A 25,554-nucleotide genomic window follows, 5' to 3' on the forward strand; every position below is an offset into this window, starting at 1 on the left:
CTTCCCAGTGTTTCCCGCAGATTATTTAAGGAATTTTGAACGGTTGGAATACAATGGGGACCCCAGTGGGACCGTAAAAGGAGCGCGTGAGGGAGCTAGGGTGTCGCGTGATTGTGGTTACAACCTGAGCCCAGGAGGGGGAGACGGAACAAAACACGCCAATATGGAGCGAAGAAAAGCAAAGCGTCGCGAGGTCGCGCAAAAAGGGACAGCTCCGACCTCCGGCCCCGCGGGCTGGCCAGCTCCGCCAGGACTCGCGGACCCCCTGCGCCCTTTTGCGCGAGCACGTCAGCGTCCGGGCCTCTCGGACGCCTGGGCTGCCTTGGGACGACAAGCGCATGCGCGGGAGTGGCCGCGATCTGTAATATCCTCGCGTTGCCCCTGGAAACCACCCGGCGCTGTTGCGCCGGGAACGGGAGAAAGACGTAACGATTCAAGATGGCGAAGGACCTGGACGAGCTCTTGGATGAAGTCGAGTCCAAGTTTTGCAGACCAGACCCACTCAGACTGGGCACGGTCGAGCGGCCCAGAGGCTGCGTCGGCGGCATCCTCAGCAACGACCGGAACCAAGCCGAAGCGAAAGAGAATCTCAGGTTAACAGGCGGGAGGGGTGAGCTGTCCTGGTAAAGCCTGCTACACGCCCTAAAGCCGCCCGCTGCCCACGATCTCCAGCTCCTCTCCCTAGTCGGGCCGAGATCCTCAGCTCCCACTCCTAAGGCAGTATACACGTCAATTCCCTGTCCGGGAGGATTTGGGCATTTCTTAGCAAGGACCAGCGATCCGCCCGTGAGAGCCCTCAGCCAGTCTCTTTCACCTAGACAGGTCCCGGGGGCCCAAATGGAGCGGGGGAGTGCGAGGTGCAGCTTTGGGGTCCTCTCCTGAGACCCGCCCTAGAGGGCCACTCTGACCAGGGTCTTTGCCGTAGCGTGAGTCCTCATCCCACTGTAAGATTCGTTCGCACAGAGAACCTCAGCCTATCGCCTCTGACCCAATTCCCCAGGCAGAATAATCCTTGGGCCGGTTGTTCGAGAAAACGATTCCGTTCTATACTGTGTCATCATTAGCTAATTTTTTTTTTAAACTCAGAGAAGTGAGTAATATTAAATTTTGGATAGTTAATTATTGTGAATACAATGTTAGTACAGCCACCTGTCTTCTCCCAGTGGCCCCCAAGGGTCTCAGGGAATCTCAGGCATCCAAATTGAAATTTCAGGAGACTTCTTAAGTATTCTGGGTTTTGATCCTAAAAACTACCTTTCAAATTTGTCCATCTTTTTGATTCTGCATAATCATGAAATAATAAGACTTCTTTTTCCTCAATCCCAAAAAGTCAAAATTTTTGTGTCAGAATGAATATTGCCCTTCAAAGTGATGACCTGGGAATCTCTGTAGTGACTATGTTGGAAATGTTTGTGTAATTACACAGAGGCAGCTTTGGAACAACTCAAGAAAGTCGTTCTTGTCAATTTATGACTGAGTCTGTAGTTTGGTTTTGTTTGGCCTTGATGTACAAGTGCATGATTTCCCAGAAGTATTTACCCAACATTGGTACCCAAATTACCCGACCTAACCTCTAGTGACATTTGTTTATAAAAATTGACCCTCAGAAGATAAAAAACATTGAAAAGATTCTAAAGTTCAGAAACAAATTCTAAAAATTAGTTAAGTACTGGGCAGTATTCTAAAAAAACAAATGTAGAGCCAACTAAAATGACTACTTTGAAGGGGCTAATACTTATTTGACTGAACAGTTATGCAAATATCACTCATTAATTTATATATTTTTGCCTTGTATGCTGGAGGTCTTATGTACTCATTCCCAGTACATCCCACCGTCCACATTCCACAGCAATGTTATTTTACAATTTATTTGGTTCTTTTTATTCATTCCTTTGGGGGATGGAGAGAATTTATCAAAGAGCTTTCCAAAGCCTTCATCTTAGGAGAGCTAGCATGCGGATGGATAGGATGTCTTGGAGCATGCTGCTCAAAATAGAAGGGGCTGCTGAGGTGGATCCTCTTTAAAAACGGGTCCTTGGGGCGCCTGGGTGGCGCAGTCGGTTAAGCGTCCGACTTCAGCCAGGTCACGATCTCGGGGTCCGTGAGTTCGAGCCCCGCGTCGGGCTCTGGGCTGATGGCTCAGAGCCTGGAGCCTGTTTCCGATTCTGTGTCTCCCTCTCTCTCTGCCCCTCCCCCGTTCATGCTCTGTCTCTCTCTGTCCCAAAAATAAATAAACGTTGAAAAAAAAAATTTTTTTTTTTTAATTTAAAAAAAAAAAAAAAAAAAACGGGTCCTTTATGCCTCTCCATGGCCTGTTCTTGCACTACTAAAATCCATCCATAATGTTTCTAGCATCCCATCCCATCTTACTACATCAGATTTTTAAGTAATACTTTTATAAAAGCTGTAGCAAACCAGTACTGCTGTTATTTATGTGTTAAAACTTTTCATTTGGCCATGTACTTGTAAAGGTAAATTATGCAAAAAACAGCAGCAAAGGCCCTAAACCTAAAACCAAATACAGTCCCTACCTGGTATATGTGGTCAAACATTAAAATTTTGTCATGAGCCAAAACTGATACTAAAAATTAGGAACCGGGGCACCTGGGTGGCTCAGTCGTTGAGCGTCCGACTTCAGCTCAGGTCATGATCTCACAGTCCGTGAGTTTGAGCCCCATGTCAGGCTCTGTGCTGACCGCTCAGAGCCTGGAGCCTGCTTCAGATTCTGTGTCTCCCTCTCTCTCTGTTCCTCTCCTGCTCTCACTCTGTCTCTCACTCTCTCAAAAATAAATAAAATTTTTTTTAAATGTTTAAAAAAAATTAGGAACCTATTTATATTATGAATTTGTTAACAGACTACCTGTCAATTGTATAGCAATGTAGCCACTATCTATTCCCCTTATAAGAGTTAAAATACTGAAATTGTCTCTTAAAATGATAGCTCCACAAATAATAAATGACCATGCTACATCTGGATACCAGGAACAACTGCTTATGTAAGAGGTCAAAACCTATACAATTTGTTGAAGTATTCAAAATGATAAAGAGAAGGACTGGTTAGTTTAAAAAAAAAAACTGGGTTGAACTGCAATAGGACTAAAGTGGTTCAGGATGATACAGATGGGAATATTTACAGATAATATCATAACCTCCTAGATGATAGCTATAATAATAGCCAACATTTATTGAGTCATTTCTATATGCTGAGTGCTTTGTATGTGTCATATCATTTAATATCCACAACCCTGTGAGGTAAATAATATTATTATCCCCATTTCACTGACCAAACTAAGTAAAAGTTACTTGCCCAAGGTCATATTTCCAGGTCTACCAGGATATTGTAGATCTAGATTTAAGCTTTTATACATACCATTTACATTTCATTTGGGTCTCAACTGTTTATATGTGTGTGTGTGTATATATATATATATATATATATATATATATATATATATATATACTTTATATATATACTATATATATATATACATATATATATAAATATATACTATATATAAATATATATGTATATATATTTTAGAGTATGCCTTCTACTTTTGACAAAAACTGTATCTTTAATCAAGATTAGAATATAAGAAGCCAAGTTGGGGGGGACCAATAAGTGTTTATTAACCTTTGATTAAGATTATTGTATTATAGGAATGCCTCGTGGCTCAGTTGGAAAAGCATGCCACTCTTGATCTTGGGGTCATGAATTCGAGCCCCATGTTGGATGTAGAGATTACTAAAAAAATAAGTAAATGAACTAAAAAAAAGATTACTGTATTATAGCATCAAAAGACCAAAAAAAAGTATTATAGGGTCCATTAAAATTTGTATGAGTTCTCACTGAAATAATGGCATTCTTTTCTTCTTTTTTTCATTTCTATAATAAAGCATAGGCAATTGTATGCATCATGAAATGGTATAACAGACCAGAATCTTATGTAAGTGTGGATCCCTAATAGTTCTATTGGGTTCATAAAGTTTGAGTGCATCTGATTCTTGAAATTGTGAATATCCTAAAAACTAAAGGAGGAGAGAATTTCAGGAGAACAACTTAGCAACCTGCTGTCATAAAAGAAATTGAAGGAATTGGTGCCTCACAGCCTTGGGCATTTTTGAAAGATTAAAGGGGGGTGGAACTGAAAGCAGCCATTAAATTTAGTGATGTAGGCAGTGTTGACATTTGAGAGAAAAGTTTCACTACAGTTGAGGGATGTAGAGGCCAGAGATAGTATATTAAACCTGGAAAAAGTCTTAAATAGTTATCTAGATCTCATTTTTACAGGTAAAATATCTGAGGTTCAGAGAGGTTAAAAAGTTTAAACTAGGTCAGTAGCTCTCAACCAGTGATGATTTTACCACTCAAGGGCATTTGGCAATGTCTTGGCATATTTGTCACAACTGGGGAGGGGTATGCTACTGGCATCTATTGAGTAGAAGTTAGGGATGCTGTAAAACATCCTGCAGTGCACAACAGCCCTGCTTCTACCACCACCACCACCACACACACACACACACACACACACCAAAGAATGATGTGATCCCAAATGTCAGTAGTTCTATGTTTGAGAAACCCTCACCCAGATCACCATCCCATATATTTGTGAGAGAGTAGAAATAATGGATATAGACTTCAGGAGTGAGTGAGAGGGTGGCAGCTCAAGAGAATTTTTGGAGTCCTGTATATACTTGTAAGTCAAGGGAACAAGCCAATATAGAGTGGAAGAATTTAAGGGTAAAAGTTATAGAGGGAACAACTGAAGAGGCAAAGCCTGGAGATAGATGGAATCAGACATTCACTGTCTGGATTTTCTTACATTGGGTTAATTACTCCAGGCAATAACAAAGAAGGATTATAATCCTGAAGTTAAGAATTTTCAGGAGCACTTGGGTAGCTCAGTTGGTTGAGCATCCAACTCCTGATTTCAGCTCAGGTCATGATCCCAAGGTCATGTGATCGAGCCCCACATCAGGCTCTGTGCTGAGTGTGAAACCTGCTGAAGATTCTCTCTCTAAAGTAAATAAATAAATAAATAAATAAATAAATAAAAGAATTTTCAGAGTAGACACATTTCTGAAATCAGTCTGACTAAACTTATCTTCTAAAATATATACTTTAATAGTCTAATGAAGTTATGAAGTTGATATAAAGCATCTGTAACAAACTCTAAAAAGAGTTCCTCTTGTTTAGCATTAGGTGTGCGGACTGCCCTAGATTGAATTCCAAACCTCTCTTCCCACTAGTTGTATGATCTTGGGTGAGTTTCTGAATCTCTCAGTCCCTGCTTCTTCATCTATATAGTAAGTATTCAGTAAATGTTAGTTAGCCGTTAAAGAGTTTTGTGCAGTAACAGTTCATATCAATAGTCCTGTGATGGCTTTCCCTGCACAAAGTAGAAAGGTAGTTGAGATATTCTGTCAAGTGAATGCTCTTGACAGATAGATAGATAGATAGATAGATAGATAGATAGATAGATAGATCATTTGATTATATAACATTCAGCTCCTGTAGTTAAGAGATATGGTTATTGACTTACAATGGAACTCTTAGGGAAACAATTAGAAAGACTAATTAAAATTATCTTTGTTTATAATTCTCAGGTTCTACTTATAATTGTACATATCTTGTGTTCTTTAAATAAGTGGTTGGTGTAATTTAGAAAGGTAATGCCCAGCTTTCTCTTGAATATAGCTTTAAATGTCTTATTTTAAGTGTGAAATAGTAAAGTACATATGTGAATTTGTACCTGATAAACTGCATCTTTGTGTCAATAGTCTTCAACTATGTCTATAGAAGGAAAATAATTAACATCACATTTATCCTCCTGTTATCAACTCTAATACTAAAACAATTAGACAAAATTCTTCTGATACTGACTGACTTTATCTGCACTTAAGCTTCAGCTGTTTTGTTTTCAGATCCACAGAAACATTTGCAAAAGAAGATGATCTTGACAGTCTTATTAGTGAAATATTTGAAGAGCCCAACTTTGACAAAAAACCTTTTGTAAGTCAAGTATTATAAATGTGCAGTAATTCTTTCATTATTTCAAGACATGTTTAGAATAGTCTGTAAATGTATAGAATGCACAAGTATCTGTAGTCCTTTGAATTCTGAGAAATACAATTATTTTAAAGGAATTATTCTACTCAGAGTTATAGAAAAAATAAAATATTAAAAACTCTCAGTATGTGTTTTGCTGTTCATTTCTCAGCAAGAATGAAACTAGAAAAGCTGTTAGAGCAGAAGTCAGCTCACAGATGAAATAGGTTTCTTGAATTTATTTGTATACTCTAAGAACGCTTTTCTAAAAGACTGAAAACGGGTACCTGGGCATCAGATCCTTGATTTCTGCTCAGGTCATGATCCGGGGTTGTGGGATTGAGCCCCACATGGAGCCCACTTAAGATTGTCTGTCTCTCTCCCTCTACCCCTGTCTCCCTGCCCCTCTCCCCTATCCGTGCTCTGTCTCTCTAAAAACAAAATAAAAATAAATAAAAGATTGAAAACAGCTTTAATTATAGAAATATGCTTAATGTTTCAGATGCAATGACATTGCTGTTATCCCATGAACCAATGAGTACATTGTTTGTATTTTAATGTTTAAGTGCTTTTGTATCTATCAACTTTATAAAAAGCTTATAAAATAATATAACAGCCAGCTATATATTTATCACCCATAGTGAACATACCTTAATGTTTTGTCATATTCGCTTCTCTGGATTTATTTTAAAGAAATAAAAATTATAGTTTAAGAACTCCAAATCCTACTCTACTGCCTTCCTTCCCACAGGTAGCCTATCCTTTCCATCTATACTTTTATATTTTAATTACATACTTATATAATCCTAAACCATTTTAACTGATGTACAATAGTCCATTATGTAATTCTGCCACAGTTTGTTTACCCACTTCCCTGGTAATAGACCTTTAGATTGTGACCAGTTGTTGCATTTAGGAACATTGCTTCTTCAAATATTCTTTGCATGGCTTCTTTTATCCACGTACGAGAGTTTCTCTAGGGTGTACAAACCTAGAGGAGGAATTGCTAGGTCATAAGGTGTGCTTATCTTCAACTTTTCTACCCATTGCCAAAACGTTTTCTAAAGTGACTATACCATTTCTATTGTGGCCAGCAGTGGATGAGAGTCTGTATACATTAATTTTTACTGGTTTGGTGAAAATACATTTGTGAAATTTAAGAGAAGGAGGCCAGATGGAAGTCTAAATTACGGGGACCACGAAGGGAAAAAAAATCTAAGAGATAAATATAATATCAGGGGCGCTTGGGTGGCTCAGTTAAGCATCTGACTCCTGATTTCAGCTCAGGTCATGATCTCATAGTTCATAAGTTGGAGCCCCACATCAGGCTCTCTGCTATCAGTCACAGAGTCCACTTCACATCTTCTGTCCCTCTCTCTGCCATTCCCTTGCTTGTGTGCTCACGCTCACTTGCTTGCTCTCAAAAAATAAACATAAAAAAAAGAAAGAAAAATATATTATCATAGAGAGCTTTTTTAATGTTTATTTATTTTTGAGAGAGCACAAGCTGAGGAAGGAAGAGAAAGGGAGACAGAATCTGAAGCAGCTCCAGGCGCTGAGCTGTCAGCGCAGAGCTCGAACTCACAAACTGTGAGATCATGACCCAGGCCAAAGTCAAAGTCAGACGTTCAACCAACTGAGCCACCCAAGTGCCCCTCAAAGAGGCTTTTTTTTAAGGGGGAAAATTACTAGGCAGTGGTGGTGGTAAGGATACAGATAAGAGCCACTTTTATTGTTGGTAGCCAGACTAAAAATCAAATGACTAGTATAGAGCTTAAGATCTTTATTTCTCTAAATTTAACATTTTCTGTTCATAAGCAGATGGTAAATTAATAGGCTGATGACCTAGTTGATTAACATATCAACATAGTAAGAATGATGAGTACTCTGCAAACAAGAATGCATCATAAATGCCAAATAGCAATGCTAATTTAATCAATAGTAGGATAAAACTGCATGATCTTGTTATTCAAGGATCATCTGAACAATTTGTTACTAAGTACCATAGGGCATGTATCTGTATGTAAGGTACTATCTCTTTAGTTCAAGACAGTTCAGAAGGAGACGGAAATACTTCTCTGCTTTGGCTTTAAAATACACTAAATTGAAATAATAATTTCTACAATTGTGGGTAGGTGAACTTCTTTGCATTCTTTCTGATACTCCCTTTTTTTAGTTATTGTATCCAGTTCTCCAGATCCTGAGGGGAAAAAACAATCTAAATAAACTTCTGGAGGAGAGCAGATCTATGTAAAACATGGATTGGGTGAGGAAGAGAGGTGTCTTTGAAGAGGTATCTGTGCCCACCTTATTCTTAGCAGCTCATCTTCCAGAGAAGAGAGCACTGCTTCCTCCCCCATTGCTCACTCCTGTTGAATTTCTGAACCGCTCTCATACCCACACAAGAAAGCCAAAGAACGACAAATGCTGTGCATGCAAGCCTGGATGGTACATGAAACATGTTCCCCCAAATAAAAAAAAAAAAAAAAGACTCATCCACGTTTTTATCTTTTAGGCATGCATCAAAAATTTTTCCAGTTCTGTTTAACATCAAATAAAAAAGAAATAGTGAAACAAAATACTTCTGCCTCCGTTAAATTTCCTCACCTACTAGGTAAAATAAAGGCATGTCTCTGCATAGTTTAAATTGCATTTTCTCCATCTTACTTCCTTTCCTTGGCGGTGGTCCTGGTATGTGGTTGGTTTATGTTGTTTGGTACCATATACCAGTTAACACTTAATAAATGCTTGCTAATAATGATGATGTTATGTAACCATATAGGAACTACTGTATGGTTGTAACTAGGTAGTTCTACAATTTCCTTGAATGTCTATTGGTTGGTACCATTCCATTTGATCAAAATTAATATTTCTGAAGTTACCCAGGAGTTTGGTTAGTTTATTTTCAGTTCAGGTGAGTACCATTTACAGCCTTTAAAAATGAGTCTGAGGTTTTTTTTCCTCCTCAATTGAATTTTTCCAGGATGAAGTTTTAAATAGCAGGTCCTTCATATTAAATCATTGAACTTAGTATTAACTGAAGAGTTATAAAGTGACTCTAAATCTTAGCATGCTAATAATGGCAGTATATCAGTTTCCTAGACTAAAAGCTGAGTAATTTACAAATTCCTTAGGGAGGTCTACTTCCCTTTTGCCTTTAAAAGGTTTTGATCATTGTTTTTATTTCAGTAACTTTAAAATTATACAAAATTTTTATTTAAGTCATTTAAAAAATATTCTTGTTATAAAATAAAGAATATTAGATTTTATGTTAGAATTCTTCAAGTTACCCTTGGCCTTTATTGTCTTGTTTTTTTAACAGAAATTAAAATCTAAATCTTCAGGTAACACATCTGTCAGAGCTCCCATTCAAGGCCTTGGTAAAAGGTAAGTTGAGATTGCTTTAGTGAATTATACACACTAGTGAGCAAACACTATGAGCATAGTCTAGTAGATTTTGTAACCATTTAAACAACAGTGACATTGAACAACAAAGCACTGGTTGGTTTTCAAGAGAAAGACCAATAGCAATATCTTCGGTGTTCTTACGGTCTGTGACCCCACAGTGTAAAAGAACTTGAATGGAAGATTATTGCATTGTAAATAATTTTCTGCCACATGAAAAAAAAAAAAAATAAGTGTGAACAGTTCCTCAAAATTAATGTTCTGTTATATTCTTCAGTGTTTACTTTGTCCCTTATATTATTTGGCAAACACATTTTTCTGTGACTCATTTTAACTCCTTGAGTGTTCCAGAATGTACAGGTTATATCCAATAACACAATGATCCTGGAATAAATACCTCTTCTTTGAAAGTTAGCCTGATCAGGAAAATATGATTACAAGTATATAGAGTCAATGAGGCCAAACTCACTTCTCATGTTTTTTTATTGTAATTTTTTCTCCCATCTATTGAACACATCTAGCTGCAGCCCAGTGTACCTTGGTGGAAGCACTGCTCCATGTGGAATTGGAACAAATACTTCACAGAGGTAGGAGGTCAGAAATAGATTATCTTTCTTAAGTAGGTTTTTCCCAGTTGATACCCTGTCCTTAAAATGTAGCTCTTATCATCTTGGCATCCATCTGTTTTGTAATGAGAGGTGTATTTTATTAGCCAGGTTAAGAACACTGTACTGAAATGTTTGTTATTCTGGGCGATATCTGTTGAAAGCTGTGATGTTGGGTGTGTGCTGTTCATTGTGTTGATGCCCATTTCTAAGCCCCACTTGAAGTGCCTGGTTCATTCCCATCCAAGTCTGCTTTCCACGGGACACCAAGAGAGAGCTTCTGCCTTGCCATTTTTGCCTTCTGGGCGGTAGAAGCCAGTGGATGAGACAGGCAAATGTGGCCTTGCAGCTACATGATGTGTTACCCACTGTCTTGGCCAAACAGCATAAGAAAGCTGGGTCTTCAGTACCCAGAAAGTTCTCAAACATAGTCGCTTGATTTTACATGCTTAAAAAGCAGAAACCCTCCTTTCTTTGTCTCTTCCCCACCCCTTACACACACTGTCTCATTCATTACTTCTTTCAGGACAGTCTTATGGTCCTGATACCACCCACCCCATTACTGCTAGCATAGTCCATTATCATTGTCATAATGTAGGGAAACAAATTGGTTTAAGCATATCTTTCTGTTGTCCTGAGACTGTTGATTCTGTTTTTGCAGAGGCCTGTTTGTCTAGATTATTATATTTTGTCTAGTCATTTCTAAAACACTTTTCTACTTTCTGTTAATTTTTTAAGAAAGAAAAGAATGAGATATATAATTGCATGCTGACCACATTTTAGGAGGAATAATGGTTATATTGAATAATAGAAGTGGGATCTAAAACGTCATTGTAGGAGGGTTTGTAGTGGTGCTGGCCTAGATCCTAGGAAGCCTAGAAAGAAAGGCCATGGGACTGAAGGGAGGTTGGGAGTGTGGGGAACCCTGCATTGGAAACACCAGGCAATAGAATGGCTCAGATGGGCTACTAGAAGTCCCCCAGGGTGCTGTCTGCTGTAAGGGCTGTAAATAACAATTAATAGCACTTGAATCATTGTGCGTTGAGGGCCATCTATTCAAAGAATTAGAAACACAAGCTGGCCCTCACAGAAGAGTACAGTCTGCTTGCTGGCAGTCCTTACTTACCCATGTGGAGCCACTGGGACTTGTCTCCGTGTTTCCAGACCACACCCCCTCCAACCCCAGCTTCTCTCAGATCACCTAGGAACTGCAGTAGTTTCCCCGTTACCACCCACTCCTCCTTCTCTAGCTTAGCCCATATATAACATGAAGGATAATATCCCTAACATATTCTTTTGAGCACATCTCCCCTGTTCAGAGGGAAAATGAAAGCTACCATTCATCTCACATTAACTCTAGAGTCATTATTTGCTTTGCCAGATCGTGTTCTTCCTGGCTTCACCTCCAGTGAAAGCCGGGTTAGGATACTTCACTTCCACCAGAACATCTGTTATCCTCTACTTTCCACTTACATTTTTCTGCCTCTGAATGTTTTTCACATTTATTCCTTTTTCTAGAATGACTGTCCTTTCTAATGTATGTCCTTGCTGTCTTTGCTTATCTACAAATTTTTTTCTCATTCTATTTGAGTTTCTTTTTTCTTTTCTTTATATGATATTCTTAAAATGCCCAGCATGTCCCAGCCCTTATGCTAAATACTAGATGCCAAAAATAATAAATACATACATACATACATACATACATACATACATACATACAACCCTATCCAGGAGAGGAACTGGTAAAGAAGCAAATGATGACCCCTCCAGAGCATGAAGAGAAAGGGCCCTGATGGCAGAATGCCTGAGTTCAGATCCTTCACTGTGCCACTTGCGAGATGGGAAGCCTTGAGAGAAGGGATCTATCTTCTAAAACTTCATTTTCCTCACCTGTAAAAACTGAACATACTCCATGGAGATATCGTGAGGATTAAATGCAATGGTACATTAGAGTATGCCGATGGTGCAAAACATAGCTAAGATACTTTGAGTAATAGTTTGCAATTATTTGTGGGTCTTTCTCAAATGGCAGTGCTGCTATCCTATATTCTCCTACTACTTTTCCATTTTATCTCAGGAAATATGTATCAGTGTTTACTTACAGGTGTCTTCTGACTTTACAAATGGTCTCTAAGATAATACATTCTGGTTCACTTCCAAAAAGTAAATATTTCATGAAGATTTTCTTTTATATAGTGTTTTTTACATGTACTTTGGTTCTAGCACAGAAGAGTCTTGCTCCAGATGGAATTTAAGTAGACAAAAGAACAGCCTATTTTTATACCTGGAGGATCCTATTAGATAATATTGACCCATGAGCATGCCAATATCCATCAAACCCCTTCCTACTTTCTGCACAGCTACAAAAGGAAAAAACACATACTGTTAGCATATATATGCATAGATAAATGTTTATATTCATGGATCTTTTCTTCCTTACCATTACAAAGATACCCTCATAGACCATCCTCTTCATAACACAGATCTATACCCACGGGAGGGTAAGGATAGATCTGTTCATATGCATGTAAAACATTTTATGTGTGAAGTACTTTATGCTGTCCAGAGCACTGTTTTAAATATGCTTATTGGTTTAACTCCACAGGAAAAAAACCAGGATGCAAATAGAGCAAGATTTTTTAACCCCATTTTATAAATAAGGAAGTTGAGACACTGGTGTCAAATTCATTGAACACATATTAGCCACCTGTTTACTAGGTCCTAGGTTGTCAGTGATAAATAAATGCACACTTCTCTGCCCTCAGTGAGTTATCAGTCTAGATAAGAAGAGAGACTTTAAATAGGTAATTCCACAAATAAGTATTTAATTTCCATATAATACATAATTTGAAGGGAAAGTGCAGGGTACTATAAGCATAGATAATTAGCACCCATTTAATAGGAAGGGTTAGAGAATGCTTCCCTAAGCAAATAACATTTAACCAGACTAGAGTATGAAAAATGAATTACCAAAGAGAGGAGACCATTAGAGCCAGAGGGCACATGGTGTTAGATGATCCCTGAGCTGGGAAGGAGTTTTGGAGTAGCACAGGACAGCCAGGTGAGCTGGAGCATAGTGAGTGGGGGAGAGAATGGTTCTTGATGGGGCTGGCAAGGTAGTTGAGGGACATTTTTGTTTGGGGTCCTGTAGCCCTCTGGAGGATTTTAGAAAATGTATTGATACATGCAGTGGAAGCCATTAGTTGTTTTGTTTGTTTGAGGAAGGGGGTACTGGATTTTGTTTTTAGCAGATGGAGTGACAATCATATTTGTATTGCTAAAGGAAGTCATTTTGGCTGCTGAATGGAACATTGATAAGAAGTTGGAGGGACAAGACTGGTGAGGACACAGGGAGACCAGTCAGCAGGTAGTAGTTATGGTGCTCCAGGAAAGAGACAGTGATGGTAGCTGTAACCTGAGTGGTGACAGTAGCTGTAGGGAAAAGGTGTCATGTCTATGCTATTTAGAATCTAGAACTGACAGAACTCAGTGTTTAAATGGCTATGGGAAGTAAGAGAGAACATTGTCAAGAATGACACCCCAAGTAATGTGCCTTGCCAAGGTCACAAAAATTATTACAAATCAAGGACTCAAATATGTAATGTGTTCTTGACCTATGATGCTTTCTAGTATACCAGTTTGCAGAAGACCATGTAATATGTGCAAAAGGGATGAATCTTAGATGTTTTTTCTATTGCTGCTACTGTCATTTTCCAACTGCCAAACATCAAGGCTTCCTAGTCCACTGTGCATATCTGACAGGATTTAACTGAGAACCAGAGTCTAAGCAGAAGACTATATTGGACTGTATGTTGGGTATTCCCATCATGAACATCTTTAAAATTGTAAAGATTATACTTACTAGCTGGACAAAAGGACAAAGCTGATGGTGACAACTTGGTATTTGAGTTCCCTCCACATTTTGGAGGAAGAATCCTGACAATTTATCTTTCATTAGAATCATGCCTTTTTTTTTTTTTTTTTTAGAGGTGCTCTAATATGTACATAGTTATGAGAGAGAAATGTATTTAAGCCCTAAAAATAAGCACTTATTTACATGCCAAGGGCATAAAGGAAATTGAGTCTAATTTTCCATATGTTTTATTTGTCTGATTTCTAGCTGAAGCTCTGGTTTGGGAGTAATGCTGAATGAATTTAGAGTGTAAAGATTTGAGTCTTTTACCCAGTTGGTGGAAAGGAGAAAGAGTAGTAGCAGGAAGCATGGTGGCATTAGTAAAGTATAGATAAAACCAAAGTGTTATTTTCAAGCCAGATCGAATTTTACTCTCCTATTTTTTAAACTACTTGTAAGACTGGATTATTTCATAGGCTGCTACTAATTATGATCTAATAGAGTGAATCGTAGCAGCAGAATGATTTCTTAGCTGCAAGTTAGTTTTATTTTTCTCACAGGGCAGTGTTTGTAGGAAAATGTGGTAGTGTGAGTAGATTTGAATAAACTACTAAATTTTAAATTAAATTAAAAAGCTATATTTAACATTATGGTTGAGATTTTACACATACAAAATGTCAGGAGATTCTAAATTATAGTTCCCGCAACAGCAATAATTTAGCCAAATTGCACATATGTATTAAGGCATTAAAGTTAACACTCTGTGCAATCATGTAATAAACTACATATGCATAAGAAAGCAAGTTACGGCAGCTTTGGGAATCATCATTTTGCATTTCCTGACTTGTACGTTCAAACTCCAAGTTCAAATACGTACGAATGTAATTGTGTTAAATTTCCATATGTACAAATACAACCCTATAAATTGTTAACAGTTTGAAAGAAAATAGAGAATTGTTTATGAAACTTGTATAGATTTTGAGTGTTTATTTTTTTATGAGTAATCATTTTCAAAATAAAAGCATTTATTTTCAAAGAAATTGTCAGCACAAAACATATTCGCAATTTTGAAGTTACCATATCTGAATTTTAGAGAGAAGTGAAAAAAATATATGATGATGGATTTTTTTTATTATTTTTTAATTGCAGACATCTTGAATGCTTATTTTAAAAAATAAAAACGAAATTTAAAAATGTATGAAGAGAAAGGTAATAATCTTCTCTCCCCTCCATTCCCACTACCCCTGATGCAGCCAGTGTTAGTCTCATAGTATATAACCTTCCACACTTTTCTCCATGTTCTTCCAAACCTGCAAACACCTATATAGGAATTTTTTTCAGTTGTTTTTACAAAAATAGGATCATGCCATATATGTTAACTGTGCACCTTACTTTAGACATCCCTCTAGGTCAATAGATAAATCTAATTCTCTTTATCATCCAGCTACCTAATATTCCATAGTATAAATATATTTCATGTTGTTCAGTCTTTTCCCTTTTTAATAAGTATCCAGGTGCTATCCTGTTTTTGCCACTTCAGCAGTGCTGCAGTTCAGTACAGATTCTTGATAAATGTTTATATACTGATGTTTTTGTTTATATGCAATAGGTGCCCAAAAATGGGATTGCTAGTGCAACAGCTAGCGATAATTTTGATTTTAAGATAGTGCTAAGATTTTTCCCAAAAGGTTATAGCAATTTACATACCCACCAGGAATGTCTGAAAGTGCTAGATTAAAACATTTATTTGTGGTTGCTTTAAATTTTAATTATGTTATTTTTTAACTATTTAACAAACACTATGCCAGGCACTGTTATTAGCACTTTACCGGTATTAACTCATTAGGTCCTAATAATAATTGTAGGAGGTATAGAAGTATTCTTATTACCCCCATTTTATAGATGGGAAACTGAGTCACAATGAAGTTTTTTGACTACAGCTAGTAAATAGTAGAATCACATTTGAAGCTAGGCAGTCTACCTCCACGTCTATACTATGATGCCTGTATTAGAGAGATTAAATATATTTCTAAGGGTTTTTTGTTGTTGTTGTCACTTGTAAGCACTCTTTTATAGCGTTAAATATTCAGCAATGTGTTGAAAATATTTTGTTCCACTCTATCACCACCGGTCTTTTCACTTTGTTTTTGGTATCTTAAAGCCTCTTTTTATTTCCTTTTAATTTTTAGATGATCAAATGTGTATCTACATTGATTCTAGTTTGTTTAATTTTTTTTAATGTTTATTTATTTTTAAGAGAGAGAGAGAGAGGATGAATGAGCCGGGGAGGGGCAGAGAGAGAGGGAGACACAGAATCCAAAGCTCCAGGCTCCAAGCTGTCAGCATAGAGCCCTACTCGGGGCTCAAACCCACAAAGGCATGAGATCATGCCCTGAGCTGAAATACGGTGCTTAACTAACCACACAGGCACCCCGTACATTGATTCTAGTTTTTAAATACTTCAAACAGTAGAGGAAATGTCTTCTTTTTTAAAGTAAATCACAGTCACTATACAAATCAAATTGTTTGCAACAGCAGTTCATAAGTATTTCCACATATTGTCATTTTACTCCTAAACTTACTGTGTAGTATGAGTTTTGAGAAACATGTGACATTTCAATTCCTCACATTTTCAGGAAGTACCTAGTACCTGGTAAGCGTCATTCCAGTCATTCTACCCTCTTTCTCCTGTATCATCAGTGTTTTTCTTTTCTCTGCATCTTTACCATCAACATAAAAATATGCTTTTTGTCCTGGCTTCTTAAATATAACCTTCTCTTAACCCGTTTTCTTAACCACCTCTCACTCCCTTTAAAGAACCTGCTCAGATGTATTTCTCAGTGAGGCCTGTGCAGACTACTCTACTTAAAATTGCAATCCACTCCCTCCCGATACTCCCAATTTTATTTACTCTACTTATCATTTCAAAAACTGGAAGCACTTTTCACCTTCTAACATACTATATTATTTAGTTATTATGAGTATCGTTTATTTCTTCTCTCATTAGAATCTAAGCTCCATGAAGACAGAGTGTTACCAGCACATAGTATTCTTTGGGTAAATATCTTTTAAGTGACTGAATGAATACATTAATGCCAAATAGTGGGGCAACTGAAGCAAGTAAGATACTGTCCCAGCATTTAAGTAGCTTATGGGGTGATAGATTCATTTCCATATAATGTGGCAAATTCTGTGATAGGGGCGCCCCTGGAATTTTCAATAGGAAGGGAAGCAACTTAAAGAAGTTATCCTAGGTGAAGATCTCCCTCAGACACAATTTGAAAACCACTGAACTAAAAGATCTGCACATCCCTTTTGTCTGTCTTATATCTGTACAGTATGCATGTGTGTGTATCAGTATGTAAGATCTTAGTAAAATATGTAGGTTTGTAGAGAAATCAAACCTGCAAGTTTGTGCAGAAATTTAACCTGAAAATTTTTACCTGAAAAATAATCAGTCCTTTAGTTAAAAAATAAGATGTAATCACATTAATCTTTACTTTTCTGTTGTTTACTCAGTCATCTCTAATATGTGGTGTATCCTATTAATAAATCACCAGAATTCCCTATTTAATTTTACCAGTAATCTTTAATGTACTGTTCTTTTTCTCTGAACAGAGCTTGTGACCATCTGCGTTGTGTAGCATGTGATTTCTGGGTAGTAAGCTACGACGACTTTATGTGGGACAAATCATGCGATTATCTGTTTTTCAGGTATGTTTCCAGAGAACTTCCCTCTGTGAAAAAACGTACCAGTATACCTTTTTATTTCTTATTTTGCTCTAACGTCTCTTGGTGGACTTGGCAAGATCATGTAGCCTCCACCTCTTGACCATTTCATCTCTCCATCTGCTGTCAGGCTATGTGACGATTTGTTACTTCTGGCAGGAGTGTAGAAAGAGCCTCCTCACTGATTTTTCTGCCTACCTTCTCTTCTTTCTGACCACCCTTTCCTTGCTGAGAATTAAAGCACAACTCTGAGTGTGCCATTCTCTTGCCCAAAAGTCTTCTGCTTATGGAAGCATGTCCAGGTTTCTTAGTACAGAGCAAGACCCTTCACAAGCCAGCCCCCATCTGTCTGTCATCCACCTTGCCCTTCCCCAGTTTACTTCTCACCTTCACAAGATTTTTGCTGCGTCAGAGTACTCAGTACTGCCATTTCTTCGGACAGTGGAAGCTCTTCCCGTCCTGGGACCCCTTCCCACCATCCCACCATTTATCTACTTAAACCTGAACTGCCCGTCAGGGTACAGTTCATTGCGTGTCTTCCATGATTCCCTCACCACTCCTGTCAACTTGGAAGTAATTTCGTTTTTTCCTGTGTCTCCACAGCACTTTGTACCTATCATAGCACTCACTGGAATAGAAGATTGAAAATCTTAGTTGGTATACGTCTGCCTTCCTCCTTGTGCTCAGGATAGTGTCTTACTCATATTTTTCAGTTTGCACATTCTTTTTTTTTTTTATGTTTATTTACTTTTCAGAGAGAGAGTGCACTGGTGCGAGTGGCAGACTCTTTTCAGAGAGAGAGAGTGCACTGGTGTGAGTGGCAGAAGGGCAGAGAGAGAGAATCCCAAGCAGGCTCCTCGCTGTCAGCGCAGAGCCTGATACGGGGCTCAAACTCATGAACCATGAAATCATGACCTGAGCTGAAATCAAGAGTCAAACCCTTAACCGACTGAGCCACCCAGGTGCCCCACAGTGTGTAAATTCTTGAATACTTACACCATACCTAACATTTTTAAGATGATGTAAGTTATAAAAATGTATCTGAATTGTACATCACATTTTCAAATAAAAATTAAGAGCTAAAAACTAATAAAAGCTCATAAAGCATGCATTTTGCACCCCCCTCCCCCGCCCAAACCTGGGCCTGAATAAGAATTGTATTTTCTGATACAAGTAATCAGAATATATTGCAGCTGTCTCCAGTAGTGAAGAGAAGGAAAAAGGTGAGAGTTTCTTCTGCACCTCTTTTGGCAGCCATTCTCACGTAAATCCATAGGAATCTTCTCTACTTGAATTATTTTTAAATCCATAGGAATCTTCTCTACTTGAATTATTCAAACCGCTTTCAAAATCTTATGAAAACTTTGAATCCGCTTCACAAAACTTCAAATATACAAGTACATGGAAAAATTACAGTTTGAGAGGTTTCACATTTCCAAACCCAAATAAAGCCTAGTGAAGTCCCCAAATCCCAGATCAGGTTAGCCCACTTGTTAATTCTAGAGTTGGAAAACTTAGCTTGTGATTTCAGATCCGTTTTGCCATTTCTGACTTTTCTCAATCCTCTGCTCTATACTAATTTCCGGTTAATGTAATGAGTGGTCAGTAACCCCCATATGTCACCAGTATAAACCATAAATTTTTTATAAAACTAGTGTAGAATAATAGAATGCATGTAGTATCAATGCTGAGATGAGCCCTCTGTGACTGAGTAGAGGGAGGTAAAATAGTGATGTATTCAGGGGGAAAGCTAGGAAATGGAAGATTTTTCACATTTGATGGCCTAGCTGTCTGAATGAGGATGTGATCTACAGAAAGTAAAGGACTGGAGGGAAGATGGAACATTTGAGGAGGGTAGGGAATCACAGCTGAAGAAAAGCACAAGTAGGTGGTCACCAAAGAAGGCAAGTTAAAACGTTTGCAGGATGCCGTTAATTGCCTGACAACACAGGGAACCATTTATAGTGGTGTCAGTCTGTACCTTGGTTTGTTTTATTGTCCTTATTTTATAGATGAGAGAAATAGTGTATTCTAGCTTTGACAAGTTCTGGAATTTTCAAAGAGAAGTATAGGCTCTACTTGATCATCCTGCCATAATAGCTAAATAAAATGCTTTTGTTTTTCTACTAAATCATTTTCTTTACACAAAATTATATTTCTAAGCTTTTTTTATTTGTTTACTTTGATAAAGAGAGAGAGAGAACAAGTGGAGGAGGAGCAGAGAGAGAAGGAGACAGAGGATCCAAAGCAGGCTCTGTGCTGACAGCAGAGAGCCCAACGTAGGGCTCAAACTCGCAAACCATGAGATCATGACCTGAGCCAAAGTCAATGCTTAACTGACTGAGCCCCCCCACAGGGACCCCTCTAAGCTTTTAAGATATGTGCTTCCTTAAAAAAATTCGGAATACATTAATTAGTTTCCTGGCTATTCATGATTCCTGCTCATAAAATCTCCAATTAAGGATTCAGTCAAGTATCAAATGTTAAATTTGTCACAATATATTACACCTTGAATAAAGAACTTTTTTTTCTTCATTTAACCACTTAGTTTTCATTAAACACAGTTTTGTGGAGTTTTTTCCTTTCTGATAAAACTTAGATTATTCATTTCTTCCCCTAGTTTGCTGTAACACTTACCTAGTCAAAGTGCCAGTTTCCTGAAAACAAAGTTGGCCAGGAAAATCTCTGAGATTTTGTTAGGTTCAAACCTAAATTATGCCTGGGTTTAGTACAATACAGTACTGAGTATGGTGCCCACTGGCCACCAGAGGGCACTTTGTAGCCTGCCTTCCATTGCAGTGACCTCAAAAGTAATAGCACTTTTTGTCTCTTTTTTTATTTTTTTTTAAATTTTTTTTGTCTCTTTTTTTAATATTTATACTGTGTTTCATAATTTTGCTTTGTACTTTTTCATCACTTCATTTTGAATTTTTCCTTTTTTTCTGTTACATAAATTTGATACATTGATTATCATGAAAACCATAATTGATTTTCAGTTAATTAAACTTAAATTAACTTCTTTTTTTTTTTATAGTAGCATCAAGTCAAATAGTTATCATTTTTTATAATGGTCCTGCCCATTGACTTAATTGTTTTAACATTACTGACAGGGGCTCCTGGATGGCTCAGTCAGTTAAGCATGCGACTTTGGCTCAAGTCATGATCTCACAATTTGTGAGTTCGAGCCCCATGTCAGGCTCTGTGCTGACAGCTCAGAGCCTGGAGCCTGCTTCAGGTTCTGTGTCTCCCTCTCTCTCTGCTCCTCCCCCAGCTCATGCTCTGTCTCTCTGTCTCTCTCAAAAATGAATAAATGTTAATGCAGCATAGACATTTATTCTGTTGCTAATAGTATATCTTGCTAATAAATGAAAGATACAGTATTAGTTCAACAAATAGAAAAAACAGGCACTTTTTCTCTATTAATGAGAAATTGCTATAGTTAACCCATCAGAAGCCTATTGTCTTTATGCCTCTTATGTGCCTTCCACTGACCATATTGCAGGCTTTTAAAAATATGGTATAGGTGAGTATTTGAGGTAGGAGATGAACCACCATCCCTCCTACTCTCTTCTCATATCATGTCATCTCTGATAAGACAAAGCCACTATGCTAAAATCTTCCTTTTTTGTTAATAGGAACAACATGCCAGAATTCCACAAATTAAGAACAAAGTTGGTAAAGAAGAAAGGAACACGGGCATATGCCTGCCAGTGCAGCTGGAGAACTATTGAAGAACTGACTGACCTTCAGACCGATCATCAGCTTCGTTGGGTTTGTGGTAAACATTAAGAATGCAAACTTTTTGTGTTTAAACAAATGTATCCGTGAGAGCAATCTCCACTAATCATCATCATATTTAGGTAAAGGTACACAGCAGTATCATGCCCTTTGGAAAAAGACAGGAAATTTCATTTAATGGCTATACAGCATAGATTTTCAAAGACCAAATGGACTTAGAAGATAATGTGTCCAATAATTTTGGAATTATTTCTTTTCGATATATGGGCATTTTACTTAGTAAATAAGATAGCAGTTCATCCAAATTCTTTGCTGTTAAATGGAAGTTTAATTATGACGTTTTATACAAACATATAGCCATTCATTAGCAACTATTAGCAGTATTAGTCACTGCTAATACATTTAGCTAAATATTCCTCACGTATAATATTTAAAGGGGATAAAGCCAGCCAGTGTAGAGAGGTCACTGAGGGGTGTATACATCATCTCCTCTGGTCAAATCTATTGTTGCCAAAAATCATAATTTATACATGGCAGAAACCATGTGATCAGTGGCTCACTGAAGGATTTTTAGGAGTACTGGTATGCTGTAAATGAAAACACTGCCTATATCTGACCTTACCTCAACAACTCACAGTGATATGCATAATAATGATAAATATGTATTACTAGTTTTAACTTATTTCTTCTTTTGTTGATTTAGATATCAAAAGTTACTTAGTTTGCTATTTTAACAAACAATCCATTTATATATAAAAAAAAATTTTTTTTGATGCACCTAAAATCACAAGGAAAAATCCTAATACAGATAGATCATTGTTAGATTTTTTCCAAGTACTTTCTAGCCTTCAGTGCCTAAAATTCCATCAAGTGAACATCAAGTAAGATATTTTCTCAGGCAGCCTGTTGATTTTTTGGTAGGATCAGGTTAATATATTATTTACTACAGGAGTTCATGAAAGAGAAATAAAGCATAATTGAACCAACAGGTGATCTGTTAGGTTTCTCCTTTACATCACTAAGACTTGAGAAACCCTACAATAGCAGCCCATTCAGGAAGTCAGTTACCTAAAAACTATCAGTTCCCAGCACCATCAAGAAATTTTGGGGGCTTTCCAATCTACCATAAGCTCTTTATTGCATGTGTCTAAGATATCATTCAAATGTATGACACAAGGTATGCTGAAAGAGAGTAATTGAAGCAAAGTTGTGATTGCTTAGTCTTAAGCTGAATCCATTCCAGTCACCTGATTCAAGTAAGAAGAAAGATCAGCCATTAAAATCCTTTTCCTAGCCGTGACACATTTGCTTACCTGTAAAACTTACTCTAGTAGGTCTAGCATTGCAACGGAACACATAGTGAACTCATAGTGGCAGATGCTTACATTTTTGTATTGACAATGTATACAGACCTTACTTACTTTATTTTTGAATAAAAAGTTTTTACTCCCTAAAATTTTATCTGTGTGTAATTATATGAGAAACAAGGGGATTTGATTGAGAAACCATTGGTCATAATGATGACGTTTTCTTTATATTCAAATGGGCAAATTTACTAAATCATTAATTTGAAAATTTTTTTCTTTTTTATTGTTTCATACCTATTCTATATCCTAGATACATTGCTCATGTTTGGCATTCCATGACATAATTCCCCAATGTCAGAAATGTATATATGAGCTCACATTGTTGTTGGCAGTTGTACAATCTGTAATCTAAAATGTAGAAAGAATATTATGTTTGTATACTGATGGATAAATAATTTAAGCCAAAATGCAACTATTTTAGTAACAATGCATAAGAAAAGTATAGTTTCTGATAAGTTATAATTTTAAAATGCAAAGTCTATAAAACTTTCAAGATGTTTTGCCTATTTGTTTTCAATATTTCTCATTTTCTACTTTAGCAATTACCTATTTTTTGTCAAGCTAGGTAGCTACTTTCCTTGAGCTGTATTATACTCTCAGATCCTTATCCTGCCTAGAATAATAAATAAATAATAAATCCTGCCTATAAATAATAAATAGCTTTATTCTATATTTAGTTGTTTTATTTTATAGTAAAATATTCATATGAGGATTAATTTGAAATAATTTCGGTAATTTCTTTTAAAATGATAACAAGAGTGGGGCGCCTGGGTTGCGCAGTCGGTTAAGCGTCCGACTTCAGCCAGGTCACGATCTCGTGGTCCGTGAGTTCGAGCCCCACGTCAGGCTCTGGGCTGATGGCTCAGAGCCTGGAGCCTGTTTCCAATTCTGTGTCTCCCTCTCTCTCTGCCCCTCCCCCGTTCATGCTCTGTCTCTCTCTGTCCCAAAAATAAATAAACGTTGAAAAAAAAATTTTTTTTAATAAAAAAAATAAAATGATAACAAGAGTTTCAAACCATCCAGTTGAGCAGAGAATTTATTTATTTACATTGGAGAAGAGAAACATGCCGTAAGTTTAAGTGTGTGTGTGTACATGTATGATAAAAGAGCAGTGGTATTTTTTTCTAATGTGAAAAAGAGTCTCACTTCACAAGACCAATTTTTTTGTTTCATATATCAGTAATCTCCACGTTTTGATATAAAAACTTCCTGTTTCTTTATCAAGTGCCATGGCAACATCATCGAAAATACTTTGAGGTAAACTGTGAGCCATAACCTTGGAACAGACAAAAACAACTCATGTAGCTCCTTTTTCACCTATGTATTCTATGATTTTCATTTATTTATTTATTTATTTTTAAGAGAGAAAGAGTGATCAGGGGAGAGAGGCAGAGGGAGAGAGAGAATCTTAAGCAGGCTCCATGCTCGGCAAGGAGCCCAACACGGGACTCGATCTTACAACACTGGGATCATGACCTGGGGCGAAACCAAGAGCCAGACACTCAACTGATTGAACCACCCAGGTGCCCCTTCTATGATTTTCTTATTAATCAATGGTCTAATCTGTCCTTCTGTCAATAGAGAATCCACAATAGACCAACCTGGGAGATACGCAGAGAGCTCAGGTTTGGTTGTAAGGATCTTCTCAGTGAGACTCTTATACGTTTGTGCTTTTCTTCAGTGTTTACCATGCCTTTGGGCAGCATTTTGTCATCCTCACGATAACCCAAGTTTCCTTTTTCATAGTATATCATCACTGACTTCATCCTCAAATTTGTTTAAGACACCATCTATGGGGAGTTTCTCTCCCTTCACAGAATTAGACTGACCAGGACTGTTGGAAGTACCCCATTTAAGACTTAGCCCTCCTCATGGGTACCTGTCTGGCTCAGTTGTGTAGGCATCCGACTTCAGCTCATTTCATTATCTCATGGTTTGTGAGTTTGAGCCCCACGTGGGGCTCTGTGCTGACCGCTCAGAGCCTGGAACCTGCTTTGGATTCTGTGTCTCCCTCTCTCTCTGCCCCTCCCCCCCCCAAAAAAAATAAGTAAACATTAATATTAAAAAAAAAAAAAAAAAAAAGACTTAGCCCTATTGTTTGGCCTATGGTCTTCAGGTTGTTGTTGATCTGGGGAGTCTTCATGAGCAATAATAATATCACAGGGAGACTCATCCCCAAGACTTTTGGGGGTTGCATTGCCACTGGCAGAGGGAACAGATGGGGCAGAATTGATGGCCTCAGAGTGAGTTTGAGACCAGGCTTTTGCTCTGGCTCTTCCTCTTTCATGGGTTCTTCTCATTTTTCTTTTTCTTGCTTTTCTCCTTCCTCTGGTTCTGGTTCTTGCTTTTCTTGTACTTGTCTGCACCCTCTCACCCTCCTATTGCGTCCTCTGGAGCTCTGCATCTGGATCCTGGCAGCCTTCAGCCAGAAGGCCCTGCTTGATTTCCTCTAGTTCTTCCTTCTCTCTCCTCAATCCCGTTCATCTGCTTCCATTTCCTTTTCCCTATCATGCACCCTTTTCTGAAGGAAGCTCCTCTGTAATACTCGGTCATCTTTACCATCATAATCTTCCAAGAATTCCGTTAGGCATTCAGTTTCTTTTGCCATTTCTCTTCTCTCTTCTCTTTCAGCCTCTTTCTCATACTCCTGGGTTTTCTTCCAGTCTCTGCATTCCCAATTCTTAAGGCACTCTTGGTAAGAAGCTTCTTTCTCTCAAAGTTTTCAGGTTTTCTTCATTCATCTGCATCTTCACCCTCTTCACAGTCCTGCTTCTTGTCTTCTCCCCCTGCACTCCCACTTCCTTTCTC

At 37.7% G+C, this 25,554-nt stretch overlaps 1 protein-coding gene across 2 annotated transcripts; it reads left to right on the forward strand.

The window, feature by feature from the left end:
- Window positions 1-373: 373 nt before the first annotated feature.
- CFAP418 (cilia and flagella associated protein 418) lies at window positions 374-23,415 on the forward strand. 2 transcript variants are annotated; one of them, XM_045454166.1, is made up of 6 exons: window positions 397-593; window positions 5,926-6,013; window positions 9,372-9,436; window positions 9,976-10,041; window positions 17,531-17,626; window positions 21,277-23,415. In XM_045454166.1, the coding sequence occupies exons 1-6, from the start codon at window positions 439-441 to the stop codon at window positions 21,428-21,430; spliced, it is 624 nt and encodes a 207-aa protein (XP_045310122.1). In that variant the 5' UTR covers window positions 397-438; the 3' UTR covers window positions 21,431-23,415. The 2 variants fall into 2 exon arrangements, with proteins under 2 accessions (XP_045310123.1, XP_045310122.1); XM_045454167.1 differs by lacking the exon at window positions 17,531-17,626 and having other exon boundaries at window positions 374-593.
- Window positions 23,416-25,554: the final 2,139 nt, after the last annotated feature.

Source organism: Leopardus geoffroyi, chromosome C3 (genome assembly GCF_018350155.1).
Source record: "Leopardus geoffroyi isolate Oge1 chromosome C3, O.geoffroyi_Oge1_pat1.0, whole genome shotgun sequence".
NCBI lineage: Eukaryota > Metazoa > Chordata > Mammalia > Carnivora > Felidae > Leopardus > Leopardus geoffroyi.